The sequence below is a fragment of the Acromyrmex echinatior genome, chromosome 8 (genome assembly GCF_024713525.1).
Source record: "Acromyrmex echinatior isolate Ae372 chromosome 8, ASM2471352v2, whole genome shotgun sequence".
Classification (NCBI taxonomy): Eukaryota; Metazoa; Arthropoda; class Insecta; order Hymenoptera; family Formicidae; genus Acromyrmex; species Acromyrmex echinatior.
Window position 1 is genome coordinate 10,504,978 of NC_141859.1, and position 15,896 is coordinate 10,520,873.

At 34.8% G+C, this 15,896-nt stretch overlaps 2 protein-coding genes across 3 annotated transcripts; both read left to right on the forward strand.

Annotated features, from left to right (window-relative positions):
• Nucleotides 1-29: 29 nt before the first annotated feature.
• svr (Carboxypeptidase D svr) lies at nucleotides 30-10,706 on the forward strand. Its single transcript, XM_011066985.2, has 15 exons — nucleotides 30-677; nucleotides 743-987; nucleotides 1,087-1,242; nucleotides 1,394-1,569; nucleotides 1,655-1,802; nucleotides 1,906-2,000; nucleotides 4,065-4,564; nucleotides 5,009-5,485; nucleotides 5,584-5,858; nucleotides 6,165-6,339; nucleotides 6,406-6,785; nucleotides 6,867-7,008; nucleotides 7,109-8,591; nucleotides 8,672-8,845; nucleotides 8,939-10,706. Exons 1-15 carry the CDS (start codon nucleotides 216-218, stop codon nucleotides 9,061-9,063), a joined length of 5,013 nt encoding a protein of 1,670 aa, XP_011065287.2. The 5' UTR covers nucleotides 30-215; the 3' UTR covers nucleotides 9,064-10,706.
• An 82-nt stretch (nucleotides 10,707-10,788) lies between these two features.
• LOC105152605 (mitochondrial outer membrane protein SLC25A46) lies at nucleotides 10,789-15,452 on the forward strand. Of its 2 annotated transcripts, XR_015546043.1 has the most exons (6): nucleotides 10,789-11,107; nucleotides 11,396-11,678; nucleotides 11,768-11,824; nucleotides 12,048-12,324; nucleotides 12,406-13,358; nucleotides 13,494-15,452. XR_015546043.1 is itself a non-coding variant. In XM_011066986.2 (5 exons), the coding sequence occupies exons 1-5, from the start codon at nucleotides 10,936-10,938 to the stop codon at nucleotides 12,814-12,816; spliced, it is 1,200 nt and encodes a 399-aa protein (XP_011065288.1). In that variant the 5' UTR covers nucleotides 10,789-10,935; the 3' UTR covers nucleotides 12,817-15,452. The 2 variants fall into 2 exon arrangements, 1 of the variants encoding a protein (XP_011065288.1); XM_011066986.2 differs by having other exon boundaries at nucleotides 12,406-15,452.
• The last annotated feature ends 444 nt before the right edge of the window (nucleotides 15,453-15,896 follow it).

The following is a 15,896-nucleotide window of genomic DNA, read 5'->3' on the forward strand; positions in this document are numbered from 1 at the left end:
GCTCTCCGTCCCCCTCCTCATCGAGATTCGCCCACTCATCTGACGTGCGGACGTCAGCACTGTGTATAAATGCGGAAGGATAAAAGGGAAAATCCGTGATATGAACCTTTGACACTTTGACAGTCTTCCTCGAGGTAGTACAGCCGGGTGTGCGCGAGGTAATAGCGAAAATTCATCCGACAGCACACGCGAGGTAAAGAAAACAGGCCTCGCAAATGGAAGGCCTACGTCGCGGAGTCGTTATCCTCGCGCTCGTCTGCGCCGTGATTGCTCTAGCGAACGGCTATGCGTTGAACGTTGCCGAGCAGCCACGGGACGGTGACTATGTCACCACGTCTTATACGCATTATGACGATTTGCGACAATTGTTCGATTCTCTGGCGGACCGATACCCGAACTTAGCACGAGTGCTGTCCATCGGAAAATCGGTGGAAGGTCGGGACCTCCTCGTCCTGGAGATCTCAGAGAATGTCGGACAGCGCAGCCCCGGCGAGCCTATGGTCAAGTATGTCGCTAACATGCATGGTGATGAAGTTGTTGGCAGACAGTTGCTCATCATTCTTGGCCAGTATCTCCTAGACCGCTATGGCAAAGACGATCGCATCACCCGGCTAGTAAATCAGACAGACATCTACTTGATGCCCTCTATGAATCCGGATGGTTTTGAAAAATCAGTGGTAAGATTCTCACTCTTACTGCAATGGCACTGAGATTATGAATTTAAAACATTCTTGTGTTTCAGGAAGGTAAATGCGAGTCCAATGATGATTTCTCTGGCAGAGAAAACGCCAATCACATCGACTTAAATCGAGACTTCCCCGATCAGTTTGAGGGAAAAAGTAACCATCGCAATAAGGGTAGTTCTATTCTCAATGGTCGCCAGAGTGAAACTGTGGCTATGATGACTTGGATCTCCAATGAGCCTTTCGTGCTCTCCGGGAATCTTCATGGTGGTGCTGTAGTTGCCAGCTATCCATATGATTCTGGGTATATTATACAATTGTCATCATGATAACTGTTATATATTGTTAAATCCTTACATCATTGAAAGTTCTATCTGTCATCTGACAAGATGTGTCCTTTTAGTATTTCAAGATCATGCTGCATAGAGAGTAAAAGCCCAGACGATAATTTATTCAAGCATCTCGCTCATGCTTATGCGGACAATCATTCACTAATGCGTAGAGGTAATGCTTGTCCACCAGAAATATTCCGAGGTGGCGTTACAAATGGAGCATACTGGTAAGAATAAACATTATGCCGTTTTTAAAGTAACATTGAGCTGAATGGTTGAAAATATTAATCAGATGAAGATCAATTTTTTAAATAATTTTTACAAAATGGTTAGCTTATTATTGACAAAAACTTTAGAAATTTTTGAATTTGTCGACAGGTATGAAGTAATTGGTGGAATGCAGGACTACAATTATGCCCGATCCAATGCATTTGACATAACGTTTGAATTGAGTTGCTGTAAATATCCACCAGGTTCAACCATACCGGAGCAATGGCTGTTAAATAAAGAATCTCTGATTAAATATTTGGAGCAAGTGCATATTGGAATAAAGGGTAACATTCATATATTAATATCATAATCGTTTTTATGTTATACTTTAGAAAGAAATTTTACGGTATATTTATCTTTCATTTGCAGGTTTTGTATTCAGTAAGGATGGTAGACCAATTGAAAGAGCAAACATTATTGTAGAAGGAATAAATCATAATGTAACAACCACGAGCAACGGCGAATATTGGCGTTTACTGCTTCCAGGAACTTATTCAGTTTATTGTGTTGCGTGGGGGTATGTAATCGCAAAATTCTTAAACGTTCACAGTCAATATGTCATACTAGCTGAAGACTATTTTTAGTATATCTGTTACTATTGTATTTTGTTTTCTATTCAGATACGAACCCAACGAACCAGTAAGTGTAACTGTATTAGAAAGTTCACCGACGATTCTTAACTTTACATTGAGCGACAAAGAAGTACATGAACAAGGTAAAAATGACATAAATTATCCACAAATAGTACCAATCTTTAATAACAGATTATCTGAATTCTACAAGCTGATACTAGATGATTATAATGATCAGGACTATTAATTTTTAAATACTTAAATTACCTAACAACTGTCGTGACTATGTTATTTAACATTTATTTTTTTGTCTAAAAGATGGCACAAGCTATTACTAACTACATAATTCATTAATTTGTGTTTTAACATTTGTGTTTATACATTTTTTTTCATATTGTGACATTACGGTTCCTTTATTAGTAAATTATTTTAAGTATCTTATAAAAAAAAATATTAATTTTTTAAATAATATTAGAGTTTTTATTACTTGATTTGTTTTAAGATTTTTATTTTGTAAGATTTTTTTGTAAGATTTTTTTGTAAAATTTTTATTTTGTTTTAGCGAATTAATGTTGCAAAATTCGGATGTACGCATCTTTAATAATTTGTGACTGCAGAATCTCTTATTTGTTTCCTGACATATTTTGACATCGTTTATTCTTAATTATTTTATTAGATTATTATTAAGTACAAGCAAATAGATATAAACAGAGTTATACATATATATAGACACAAGGTATGGAGAAATGAATTGCTTATAGCAGAGAAAAGGAATAAGGATTTTGAATATATTTTTGTCATAGTTTATACCTGAATAAATAAGGAAAATATTTTAACTATATTCCAGTTTGTGACAGAAGGCATATATTTATTCTACCATATACTTTTTATCTTAATATTATCTTATTCAAACTTATTTCATTATAACATATGTTATATGTGAACGAACATTCCGTGATCGCATTTAAATTTAATATAGACAATATAAAATTATATATGTTCTAATAAAGCCAAATAATGCCCTGTTTGCAAATTGGAAAGTAGTATGTTACAATATATATCAATATGTGAATGGACAAATTAACTAATTGAACATATCGAACAACTTTGCAGAGATTATGGCTATATGAATATAAACTTTATATTTTGAATCAGACTGAAATTTTTACATAGATATAAACCGTTATATTTAATATAGTTTATATTTTCTTTATACATATGTACTTACAAGTACAAGAACAATGAACTGCTATATATTTTTCTTCAATGGGAAACAGGCAATGTGTTAAACAATTAATAGGCAATTATTTATTATTGTTAATATTATTAGAGACAAATTGCAGAACAAATATCGAAAAAATATGTTGCCTATATTACACACACACACACACACATACACACACACACACACACATAATAGATATATATATATATATGTATATAAAATATATGTATATATAAAAAGTATATTGATATATATATATATATATATATATATATATATATATGCAAATGTAAATGAAGCTTTTTTCAAATATTTTAATTTTTCCTGACAATATCTACTTATTCGATTTTTTATTTTCGACAAGATTAGCTGAAAAGATTTTGGCTGGAATTTTGTAAATGATGTTTGGAAGAAAGTAAATATGCATGACAACATGAAACATTTGGTCTTCTTTCGTACAAAGCAAATATACAAAATGTGAAAGAAAAAAGAAACAGATGTACTGTGTTTTACCATATGAGATACATAGTACTGCCAATACCCAATTATATTATATTAGGAACTGTACTGATAAATGTAGATCTTTGTGTGAAGGCACGTCAGTGACCGATATATCATATAATCTGTATAACAATTGTATGTTCTAATATTTTCCTTACAAGTATGTATTAATCAAAACTAGAAATAAAAACATTGTTTTCGTCTTGAGCAATGAATATCTTACTCAATACTTATCCTTTTCCTCTTAAGTGTCGAGAGATTACGTATATTATTTTTGAACATATCTTATTATTTATCTCATCCTTTTCGTTTTCTCTGTACCTTGTGTTTTATGACATACTCATCTCTTGTTTTGTGTTATTTGTAATTTTAAATCTGTGCGATTATACACCAACGTATTTTATCGTAAACAATGATTGTTTCACTGAAAACTCTACGTTTGATTTTGACAACAATAATGATTGTATATTCGTCGATGCAGGAGAAAGTACAGTTGATGAAACGATAAGATCCATCGACAAATATGGCTTTTACCATACCGTGGAGTTCAAGCATCACAATTACATCGCAATGGAGAAATACCTAAAGGATTTGAACGCGAATTATCCCAATATTACGAGGCTGTACAGCATAGGATCTTCTGTGCAAGGTCGCGAGCTATATGTTATGGAGATCACGAAGGATCCCGGTGTTCACAATCCCGACAAACCAGAGGTCAAGTATATCGGGAATATGCACGGGAACGAGGTAGTTGGCAGAGAAATGCTGCTGCTACTGCTGAGATATCTCTGCGAAAACTACGGTACCGATGTGAGAGTTACACGGCTCGTAGAGACCATTAGACTTCACGTGTTACCGAGTATGAATCCTGATGGATATGAGATCTCCAAAGAAGGTGACGTTTACGGGACGAAAGGCAGAGCGAACGCGATGGATGTAGATCTTAATAGAAATTTTCCCGATTATTACGTAACCAATGATGTATGTTATCTCAACATATTTTTTACATTTACATTTATTGATTTATTTATCATCTCGTTATTTTTACAGTCTACTATTAGTCATCTCATTTTTTAACGACACTTGAAAAAGAAGACAAAGCATACTACTCTCGTTTAATTTTTTATAAGATCTTGGATAAAGAGATGAATTTACATGAATACAGATATTTTGATTGTTACTTCAAAATGCCTTTTGGAGTAAAATAATATAATAAGTTGTTTAAGCAGTTATATTTATCGAATTACAAAAAAAAAATTAAATATATGCTCGGGACACTCGCTTTTTACTATAAACGCTGCGATAAAGTTCATATTTTCTTTTTGTTTAGATTCATCTTAACTATCAATATATAATTACGTATCATCCTGCATTAACGATTTGTATAATTAAAATAAGTCATGCTCACTTGGTTACATTTTCCAGGTCAATCTGCATCAGCAACCTGAGACTAAGGCAGTAATGGATTGGATAGCGAAAATTCCGTTCGTACTCTCTGCTAATCTTCATGGTGGAGCGTTAGTCGCGAATTATCCTTACGATGAGGGACCGGAGAACTTGGGGTCCACTATCGCGAATCCAAGTCCGGACAACAATGTCTTCCGGATGCTGGCGTTGATATATTCCAATGCACATCCCCGCATGCATCTCGGCCAGCCGTGTCCGCCTATAGTGAAAAATCCGTACGGTGCGAAGACAGTCCTCGAGGAGCGTTTCCCGGAAGGTATAACGAACGGCGCCGCTTGGTACTCCTTGTCCGGCGGTATGCAAGATTACAATTATTTCCATAGCAATGACTTTGAGATCACCCTAGAGATCGGGTGCACAAAGTTTCCAAACGCCAGCGATTTACCAAATTATTGGCTGGAGAACAGGGAGCCTCTTCTGCGTTTCATTGAAATGGTACAATTTGTTTAGGAAAAGCTAATAGTAAAAGAAAGATATGTGTGTTCATAGCGGTCATTTTCAACGGTGATAATCTTCATATTTCTTTTTCTTAGTCGCGCAAAGGTGTACACGGTATAGTGAGTTCGTCCATCGGCACTCCTATACCTCATGCAAAGATCTCGGTTGGAGGTATAAAACATGATATTTATACTGCTGAAAGGGGCGATTATTGGCGGCTACTGGTACCAGGGCGATATAACATAACTGTTAATGCAGTGGGATATGAAACACTTACTCAGAATATCGAGGTACCATCATACGACAAAAATCCCGAAGATGGAGAAGTGACTCTGGACTTCACGTTAATGCGTGATGATCCTCTGCATTGGTATGGTTATTTATTTAAAGTACAATTCAATACACATTTTATGATCTGAACCGCATAATGAAGTTGATATGTGCTCAGTAAAATAGAAAGTTGAGCACGTAATAGCTTCATAAATAAGACCTCTTAAATTACATTTCAAATTATGTTTCATGTTCGAATCTTTCTCACGAAGATAATTCAAGCCAATTTTAATGACGCTGCGTGTTTCTTTAAGTAGTTATATCATTTAATATTGTATATATGTATGCTTTCTGGAATGTGTAAACAATATTAAGAAAATTAATTATTTGTACGAATATTTATCAGGTCATCCGCATATGATTTTGGATTAAGAGTAAACTTACAGAATGGTTATTTAAAAAATTCTGACTTAAACGCTAGATTCAGCCAGTTGGAAAATCATCAGTCTGAAATTGCCGAATTTCTAGCCGGTGATTCAATGATCAGCATAGCCATTCATTCACTGAAAGTCACGCATAATGTGAGTTTGAACGACAATATATTTATCCATTATAATGTTCTGTATTTAATTTAAAATCGTTTCTAGATGGGATCACCTGATGAGAATAAATTTCGCATCGCATTGGTGGGAGGATTGTTTGCTTCCCAGCCGGCGGGCAGAGAAATTTTATTACGTTTGGCGACACATATTCTCAAAGGAAATCAAATTGGTAATCCGCCTATTCAGAGGATATTGAATGATGCTATGCTGCATTTTATTCCTAGTGTCGATCCAGGATTCGATAATTTAGAGGAGAGTGAGGATTGCAATCCTGTAGTCAACAATGAAGTAGGAAACAAGTTATTAGAAGAGAATACTGATATGTCTAAACAAACAGATAGAGTTGCGAATGCGTTTAAGACTATGTTACGGACTGAAAATTATGATGCTGTTGTGATACTAGGAGGTGGTGCCTCGAAAATCAGGTAATGCAATGTATGACAATTTATAAGCATAAATCGCAAAGAAATTTAGCATAAAGTCCCTAATCAATTTTTCTTCTTCAGTTATTCAGACGATAATCTGAACACGTTTAGAAAATTCGCCTATGCCTACGAATATTCAAAAGACAGTGAGACATGCAGCCATCCGGACAACAGTACACAACATTTGACGAATTTTATACAACACGTTTACGGCTCGCCAGTAGTAGGCATAATTTTTTTAAATATTTTTCTCTTTATATTTTCTCTTTATATTTTTATAATAAAATTCATTGCTAAATTTCATTCTAAATATCTGTGTGTAGATGAGCGTAAGTCTATCGTGTTGTAAGTATCCGCCCGCAGACTCGATCTCCGTCATTTGGCGTGAGAATCTGCAATCGCTTATGGAACTTGTGCAGAGTCTCACGACTGGAATCCGCGTGATGATAACGGACAAATACGATACTCCGCTTCGAGAAGCCAACGTCGAGATTGGAAAAAGAACTTACGGTGTGTCGCACAACATGGCTTACTTCAAAATGATTCTTGTGCCCGGTGAATATACCTTAACGATTTCCTGCGAAGGATACGTTACGCAGATGCTGAAAGTTTCTGTGCAACAACAAAGCATAACAGTTATTGACGTTAAATTAGAACAAAAGAAAACGCCATCGCTTGATGGTCATCACAAGAAACCACTTGAAAAACTGAGTTTCGTTAACCGTGCTTTGACTGATTTGAATGCGAAGTATCCGCGACAGACCACCTTGCACAGCATCGGCAAAACCGCGAAGGATAACGAGATAATGTGTTTGGAGATCAGTTCTAATAAAGACCAGAAACAAATAGGACGACCTGCCATTGTTTTCTCGGCCGGCATCCTACGGCCAGAACCAGTGACTGCCGGGATGCTCTTACATTTCGTCACATATCTCTTAGATAATTATAAACAAGACAATACGATTATGCGTTACATCGATGATTTCTCCATATATATAGTTCCAGAATTCTCATCTGATCCCAATGAGAATACCATCTGTTCGCCGCAGCTGAAAGGCTTGCAGTTTCCGATTCATGAAAAGCTGAATGAAGAAGCGAAATGGATCACAAACTGGTTTAAAGAAGTAAACGCCGTGTTAGCTGTAAATCTCAATAGTGGGTCGCGGCATATCGAAATCCCGTTCGGTCGTGACTATGGAAAGATACGCGAGCAAAAATACGAGAGCGATGATGAGGATTTACTGCAACACTTGGCTTCAGTGTATGCCAATGCGAGGGCGAACAAGCTGTCTGCGAATACAAGATGCGAACAGGATTCCAACGATGATAACAGCATAATACACGCAGCAAAGGGAATTGGCGGAAAAAGAGGTCATCCCTTAATAGATTATGCCTACTTTAACACGAGCACTTTAATGATGGACGTATATGTCACCTGCTGCACCACCGATTACTCGATCGTCGTGTGGCAGGAGAACAAAGATAGTTTATTAGCCTGCATACAGGAAATGAAGAAAGGTGTGAGAGGATATGTCACCAATGAGGAGGACGAACCGATTGAGAACGTTGTCTTGTCTTACGACATGTCACCACATCTAATTAAAAACAACAAATCAGGCTTCTATTCAATTTTACTGCCTCCTGGAAGTCACAATATAACGGCCACGGTGTCCGGATATCACGCGGAAACCAAACTTGTCTCCACACCCACATTCGAGACGAAGAAACACTTAAGATTAATATTCAAGCTTGTTCGTGATGACAGTATCATAGGAATACCTAGACTAGTATTCATTATAATAACAAGTAAGTCAATTGCGAGAGAGATGTTAATAAAACTCACAAGATTAATGAAGATTTGTAATGACATAATTATCCGATTGCAGGTATGATATGTTTCTGCGTTATCTTGTGCTGCATGTGTATCTGCGCGAGGTGTCGAGCTTCGGAAGATGAAGAGAAGAGCAGAAAGGGATATGCATTTAGTTTACTGCAGGATGGTGGCAGCTTTTTCGATGACGATGAGAAAGAAATTGAGATATTTCGAAGACCAGTAGATGGTAATTATATCAATATGCCATAATACTTAGCAGGAAGCGCGGAGATAATTTTTCAAATAATCTGTCATTCTAATTCTAATTTCTGTTATGAAGGATATCCGTCAAATGATAATAAAGTTACCATGCCATATTTCGATGACGACAACAGTTCCGAAGATGGTAGCGATTTGGAGTTTATTCGGCCTGAATGGAGTGATACCATACCAAAACAAACGTGACAGAACGTTTTTGTATGCTAAACGATATAAAATTACACAATGCACGCGGTAAATTTACTGGATTTTGTATAGTTTAAACAAATTTGCGCTAAAGGAAAATAAGATGAAAGCAATTTTAAAATGCTGAAATTTACGAAAGTAAGAATCAGGGTCCAAGTATGGAATATGTACTTATATTTTTATTGTATATTTTTATATTAGAGAGAAACGTGTTACTTTCTGATGATAATTATATTATTTTACAAATGTATCATATAAATGTTTAAGAAACAGAATGCAATTTTTTAGAATCATATAAGAAATATTATAAATACGTAAACACATCAGAAAATTATATCAGGGTTTTAAATGAAGTAAGAAAGCGTAGAGAGAAACTTTTTGAATTGTTAACTTTCACAAGAACGAATGTAAAAGGAAAATATCAGTGTTCAAAACTACTGTATATATTATATTTAGATATATATCATCACGTTAAGAACAAACACGTGAACGTTGAAGTAACGAAAGATATTTTAGCGGTTTGTTCTTATTTAATGCTAGCTAGGATTTACTTGTATATGATGAATTTTTTTATTTGTATTGCGTAGTTTAGTTATGCAAATGCTGAAATCTAAGAAAAAGAAGTATTTTTTTCTTTTTTTCTATTTTCAGTTAAGATAAAAATACACGAAGTAATGTACCCCTCGAGAAAAAGAGAGATCGAACTTTTTTTCTTAAACTATTTAGATTTTAACCTTATTACATTTGTAGCAAAAAACGAATAATTTTTGCGCATTAATCATAATTTACGCAAAAATACTTCCGTATACAGATCATTCCAATATACTAAATAAATATAAGAAATAGTATTTGGTACTTAAAATTAGCAATTTTTTTTGGTACAAAATTTAGAAAATTAGAGCAGTAAATTATAACAGTAAAGGATTAAGTCTTAGATTATCACAGTTTTGGTTTTAAAATAAGCAAATTTTCTGTTAAATTAAATATGTCTATAGATGTAAATATAGCACAAAATTTTATATCAGAATTTTTCATAAGATAGAAAGATGCCGAAAGGATCCTTCTTTTACTTGAATCGTTAGCTTTATACATCATATACAAAATGTAAGTCAATTATGTATATATCTTTAGAATTGATAATTGATTTATTCCTATGGTGACAACAATGCACGCCGTAATTTTTCAGATCGTTAAATAGTTTTGTTCAAGAATTTTTAGAATTGTATAACATGCGCACCGAAATGATTTTGTATCCTCTTTCATCGTGCACAAAGTTGTGCAAATCAGAATTCCGTCTACAGAATTGTGTGTAACATTCATGTTTTAACGAATCATAAATTTCGTCCATAAGATAGTTAAAAAGGCATGAAAATATTAATGTTGTGTTTTATTATTATTATAATTATTTTTCAGGATTTTCAATTTTTTAATATTTCCTACACATTTTGAATCTCTTAATTTGAATAGCAGTGTAGTAGTAGTAATAGTAGTAATAGTAGCAGCAGTAGCAATAGTAATAGTAATAATTATTATTATTAGTGTTTAAGACTGATTTTGACCAAATTTCAATTACTTTATCGGTAATTAACTTATCAAGCAACAACTGTACTATTTCATTAATATAATAGAATTATTGTTTAGTATATGTAAGTATATATTTTAATTGATTATCCCATTTATACATCGATCTCAAAATGCAGCAAAATTTAAAAGCTGAGACGTCTGAGACCAGCTGATGACTGATCCAGTAGAATCGCGATGGCCGCCGCCGAGTGATGAACTCAATAGTGTGACAGGGATGTCCGCTAGTTGGAGTAAATTGAAGTAAATGTCTAGCAAAACAAGCTAGTTGATTCATTTCATGTAAGAAGAATGGCGGGGTTAGAAGGCTACGGTGATGTCTACAGAGGTCGGCCTGCTAGATCGTGGGAGACAGCAGGAACATCCTATCCGCAAAGGTACCACGGTCGAGAGGTTATCCGTCCTTTGGACATACCCGTTATCCATCCACTAGCAGAAGACAATCCACCGGTCGTCGACGATGGTAAGTCGCGTTCTCGTTTTATTCGCTGATCGACAGAAGTTCCGCGAAAGATGTCCACTGATTGATCATAAACTTAAACTAAGACTTAAACCTACTAGCAATAAAAACCAACAATAACAATTACTATTAGTTGTTCAATTTCCTGTTCAATAAAATAATTCTTATGTGTTATATAATTGTTATATGTTAAACTTATATTATTGTTGAGAAATTATAACTAATAGTTATGTTATTGTTAGTTGATGTTTATTAGATATATATTTAGTTTGTTTGACTACTTACTTGCAGATATCACCGTCAGCAAGTATGTTGGATTAGGTTGTGGACTAGTGAGCTTGATCACAGGAAACCTACTGATCCATCCCTTCGTGGTGTTACGAAGACAATGCCAAGTCAATCCAAGTGCATCTAGGTATCATCTAATGCCTATAACTCTAGTACCTGTGATGGTACGTTTGCACCAAACTCAAGGTATAAATACACTATGGAAAGGGATCGGTTCGGTTTTACTTGTCAGAGGAATGACAATGGCTGTCGAGGATCTGATTTCGAAAATCACACCATGGCAAAAGTAAGGCGATCATCAAATGATGAATGGTTGACGTTTCATAAATTATTCATGAAATTGTCTTCTCCTTAAAACTAGACACTTGATTTCAGGAAGATCACTTATAACAATTCGATGAAAGCATTCGGTCAACATATACTCCTCAAATGGTAATTATTATATTAATCAAAAATGGTAATTATTATTAGGTGTTGGAATTAATTCGTAGCGTTTTTTAATGAAAGAATGTTATTTATTTCACATGAGCATTAAAAAATACATTAATGAAAGTACTTCCCATTACTTGTAAAACGCTACGAATTAATTCCAACACCTAATATATTAGAACAATTCACACAAGTTATTAATGATCTATAATCTTCTATTTTACAGCATCTCCATAGGTATAGTTACTCCCTTCTATTCTGCATCGCTCGTGGAAACTGTCCAGTCCGAGATTGCTTCTGAATGTCCCGGAATCTTGGATGTTTTTCGAGATGGTGCAATCCGCCTGCTTGATGTATGTAATAAGGGTAGACTTATTCCAATTTATGCCCTCGTACCACCCACTATAGTTTACGGAGTATCAAAATATCTTTTCACCCTCATTGTAAAAGGGGTTACTAGTCGGATTATGCACGTCAGGCATAAACATTCGCAAGAAGCAAAGGTATATATCTGGTTCTAAATAGTTCAGAAATTAAAGATGCATAGAGATATATTTTTACACAGAAATGTTATACTATTTTAGGGTGCGTATAGTAAGGACTTGCTATCCGAGAGCATCATCCAGGATATAGAGACACAGTCTATACTAGTTTCGATATGTGTAGCCGATGTTGTGTTTTATCCTCTCGAAACTGTTATTCATCGATTACATCTTCAGGGAACGCGCACCATTATCGACAACTTGGACACTGGAAGAAGTGTCACGCCGTTATTGACTGGATATACCAGTGCAACCGATTGTTACCGCACAATAATCTCCACCGAAGGACCACTTGGTTTGTACAAAGGATTCGGTGCCCTTATCTTACAATTCGCGGTACATTTCATGGTACTGCGCGCGACAAAGTGGCTCCTGACAGAACTGGGCACGATGTTGATGCCAAAACCTAAACCAATAAAGATACAAAAATCTTCGTACTATGATGAAATATAAAGAAAACCTACAACAAAAAATGTAAAATAATACAGAATTATTTATTATTTGTCTTTATTAACGATTATATAAGACAAAGAATTGAATTTCTAACGAAAATAATTTCCACGTATACTCTTCGATAATTTCAAGCATTATGTCGCAGATTAAAGAACTTTTATGCAGTTTTCTAATGCAATTGATGATAAAATTTTTCGTATCTGCGCGACTGTGATCACGCAAATTTTCTATATTGTACGTTTTACAATTGATGAGAGTTATAAGGAGCAAAAATAGAAATCTACATAAAAATTCTTAGAATATTAATTATGAAATTTATGAGATATCGACAATATTTGTAGATAGTCATTCTCATACAACATAGCAATTTTCAGTGAGTATTTTTTACATCCGATAAAATGTAATTATGTGATGTGATTTATGTGACTTTATTAGATTATTATATCGATATATTGTAGCTTGTTTATGAGATAAATAAAAATCACAGTATATACTGCAGTGGCATATTACAGTTTATTACAAATACAAAACTATTGTATTAGGTGTTGGAATTAATTCGTAGCGTTTTTTAATGAAAGAATGTTATTTATTTCACATGAGCATTAAAAAATACATTAATGAAAGTACTTCCCATCACTTGTAAAACGCTACGAATTAATTCCAACACCTAATATAAGACATTAAGTCACTGTAAAAAAGTTAGAAAAAAATTCTGTACGAGTATCTTAACCCCTGGTTTTTTCTTTCTTCTTTTAATTTTAATCAAATTAGCAGATGTATACACTCTAATCGTGATCAGATAAATAACTATTTCAATTTACATGCAAATATCTTCCTTTTTACAAACCTTTTATGACCCTTTTATAATCCTTCCTGAAACAGAAATGTGTGTGTGTGTGTGTGTGTGTGTATATATATAAAGGAGGATATCCTACAAATAAGGTGTAATAAAAAGAAATCCATTATTTTTCCAATAGATGGCTTTAGTAATCTGTATCTCGCGTTGTATAAATGTGATCGGGTTACGCTAGATGGCGTTAGGAAGATAAGATTTCGTACTAAAAAAACTTCTCAGACAGTTTTGTGATTGCTTGACTCAGTATTGTTTGAGCGCGCGTCAAACATGGACCCTAGCAAAGAGAAGATACGTCATATTTTACAGTTTTTCTTCGATAAAGGCGAAAACGCAAGCCAAGCGGCTGAAAATGTGAATAGAGTTTATGGTCCTGATACTGTAACAGCCAATCACGCGCAATTTTGGTTTCGTCGATTCCGTTCCGGTAATTTTGATGTCAAAGCACCACGCTCTAGAAGGCCAATTGTCGAAAATGTCGATAAAATTAATGGAAATCGTCAAGTCCGACCGTCATGTAAGCACTGTTTCGATTGCCCAGAAGCTAAACATTGCACAAAAAACCGTTTGGAACCACTTGAATAAGGCTGGATACAAAAAGAAGTATGGGTGTCATACGAGTTAACGCAAAAAAACCTCATGGACCGAATTTCCATCTGCGAATCGCTGCTGAATCGCAACAAAATCAACCCATTTCTGAAGCGGATGGTGACTGGTGATGAAAAGTGAGTCACTTATAACAACGTCAAGCGAAAATGATCGTGGTCGAATTGCGGTAAGCCGGCGCAAACGGTGACCAAGCCAGGATTGACGGTCAGAAAGGTTTTGCTGTGTTTGGTGGGATTGGCAGGGAATCATCTACTATGAGCTGCTCCCCTACTCTTAATTCGGACCTGTACTGTCAACAATTGGACCGTCTTGAAAGAAGCAATCGCTCAGAAGCGGCCAGCGTTGGCCAATAGGAGAGGAATTGTGTTCCATCAGGACAACGCAAGGCCACACATCGATAGTGACTCGCCAGAAGCTCCGGGAGCTTGGTTGGGAGGTTCTTATGCATCCACCTTATAGTCCGGACCTGGCTCCAAGTGATTACCACCTGTTCCTGTCTATGGCGAATGATTTTGCTGATGAAAAATTCGCCTCAAGAGAAGCTTGTGAAAATCGGATATCTCAGTTTTTTATCAATAGGGACGAGGGTTTCTATGAGAGAGGCATAATGGAATTACCTTCAAAATGGCAACAAGTTATCGAACAAAACGGTGCATATTTGACCTAAATCGAATCATTCTAACTATACTAAGCCTTCAATTTCATGCAAAAATAATGGATAATTATCCATCTGTATACTCGATAAGAGAACAATTATACCAGTGTTTTTAATTACTTGTTAATTATATATATATTATCTATGTAGTTTAAGAATTAACTCTCTATCTATGAGTAGAGGGATTTGTCAATCGCTTCTGTGTGTCAACTAGATTACTATTAATTTTTGCCTGCGAGAGCTTTTAACTGGCAGATTGTTTTTGATCCGCTTGTAATAGTTATAAACAGCAACACTCAGCATCTTCTTTGTATATTCCTGGCCCATAATGCATTCGTTTAGATACTTGAATCTGAAAATATCGCATTAATGTCTATCACATTTTGCCTTGCTCTAAAATTAAAATAGATATAGATATTCGAATACTCGAAACATTTTTAATTTATTTAGATAACCATTCGTATTATCATATAAACTAATACTCATTATTAAAGTCAATTATCTCTTTTGAAAATGGAATTGGCTTTTTATAGAATTCTCCCCTCACTATCTTCCCATTTCATCTCCATTGCCTCCTTTAAACTCAGCTTCAAGTCAATTTCTGACTTTACAACGAAAAAATAAATGAAACACTTCTTACACTAATCTCGTAATTATTAACTAATACGTATTATTACTAATATCTGATTCTATTAAGTCTCATTTGGGTCGGAAAATCAAGCAGGGGCATAAGAAGTTTTTCATAAAATCTCATGAAATCTGAAAAACTAAAATATTTTTCTAGAAGTACAGAATGAGAGATCTTATAAATTTTACAATATATTTTGAAATTCACATTTGAAAAATTCTAGGAAAACAGAATTTTGCAGTATTTTTGACAGGTGTTCCAATTGTGCACAAATTATGAAAAAAATTCTTGTCACAGCTACTATATTATTTACCTTTATTAAATGTGTAAGACAA

Coding starts and splice junctions, on each gene's coding strand:
- svr (XM_011066985.2), top strand. CDS start 216: ATGGAAGGCCTACGTCGCGGAGTCGTTATCCTCGCGCTCGTCTGCGCC. Junction 5,486..5,583: donor TTCTGCGTTTCATTGAAATG/GTACAATTTGTT, acceptor TCTTTTTCTTAG/TCGCGCAAAGGTGTACACGG. Junction 8,592..8,671: donor AGTATTCATTATAATAACAA/GTAAGTCAATTG, acceptor ATCCGATTGCAG/GTATGATATGTTTCTGCGTT.
- LOC105152605 (XM_011066986.2), top strand. CDS start 10,936: ATGGCGGGGTTAGAAGGCTACGGTGATGTCTACAGAGGTCGGCCTGCT. Junction 11,108..11,395: donor TCCACCGGTCGTCGACGATG/GTAAGTCGCGTT, acceptor ACTTACTTGCAG/ATATCACCGTCAGCAAGTAT. Junction 11,825..12,047: donor CAACATATACTCCTCAAATG/GTAATTATTATA, acceptor TCTATTTTACAG/CATCTCCATAGGTATAGTTA.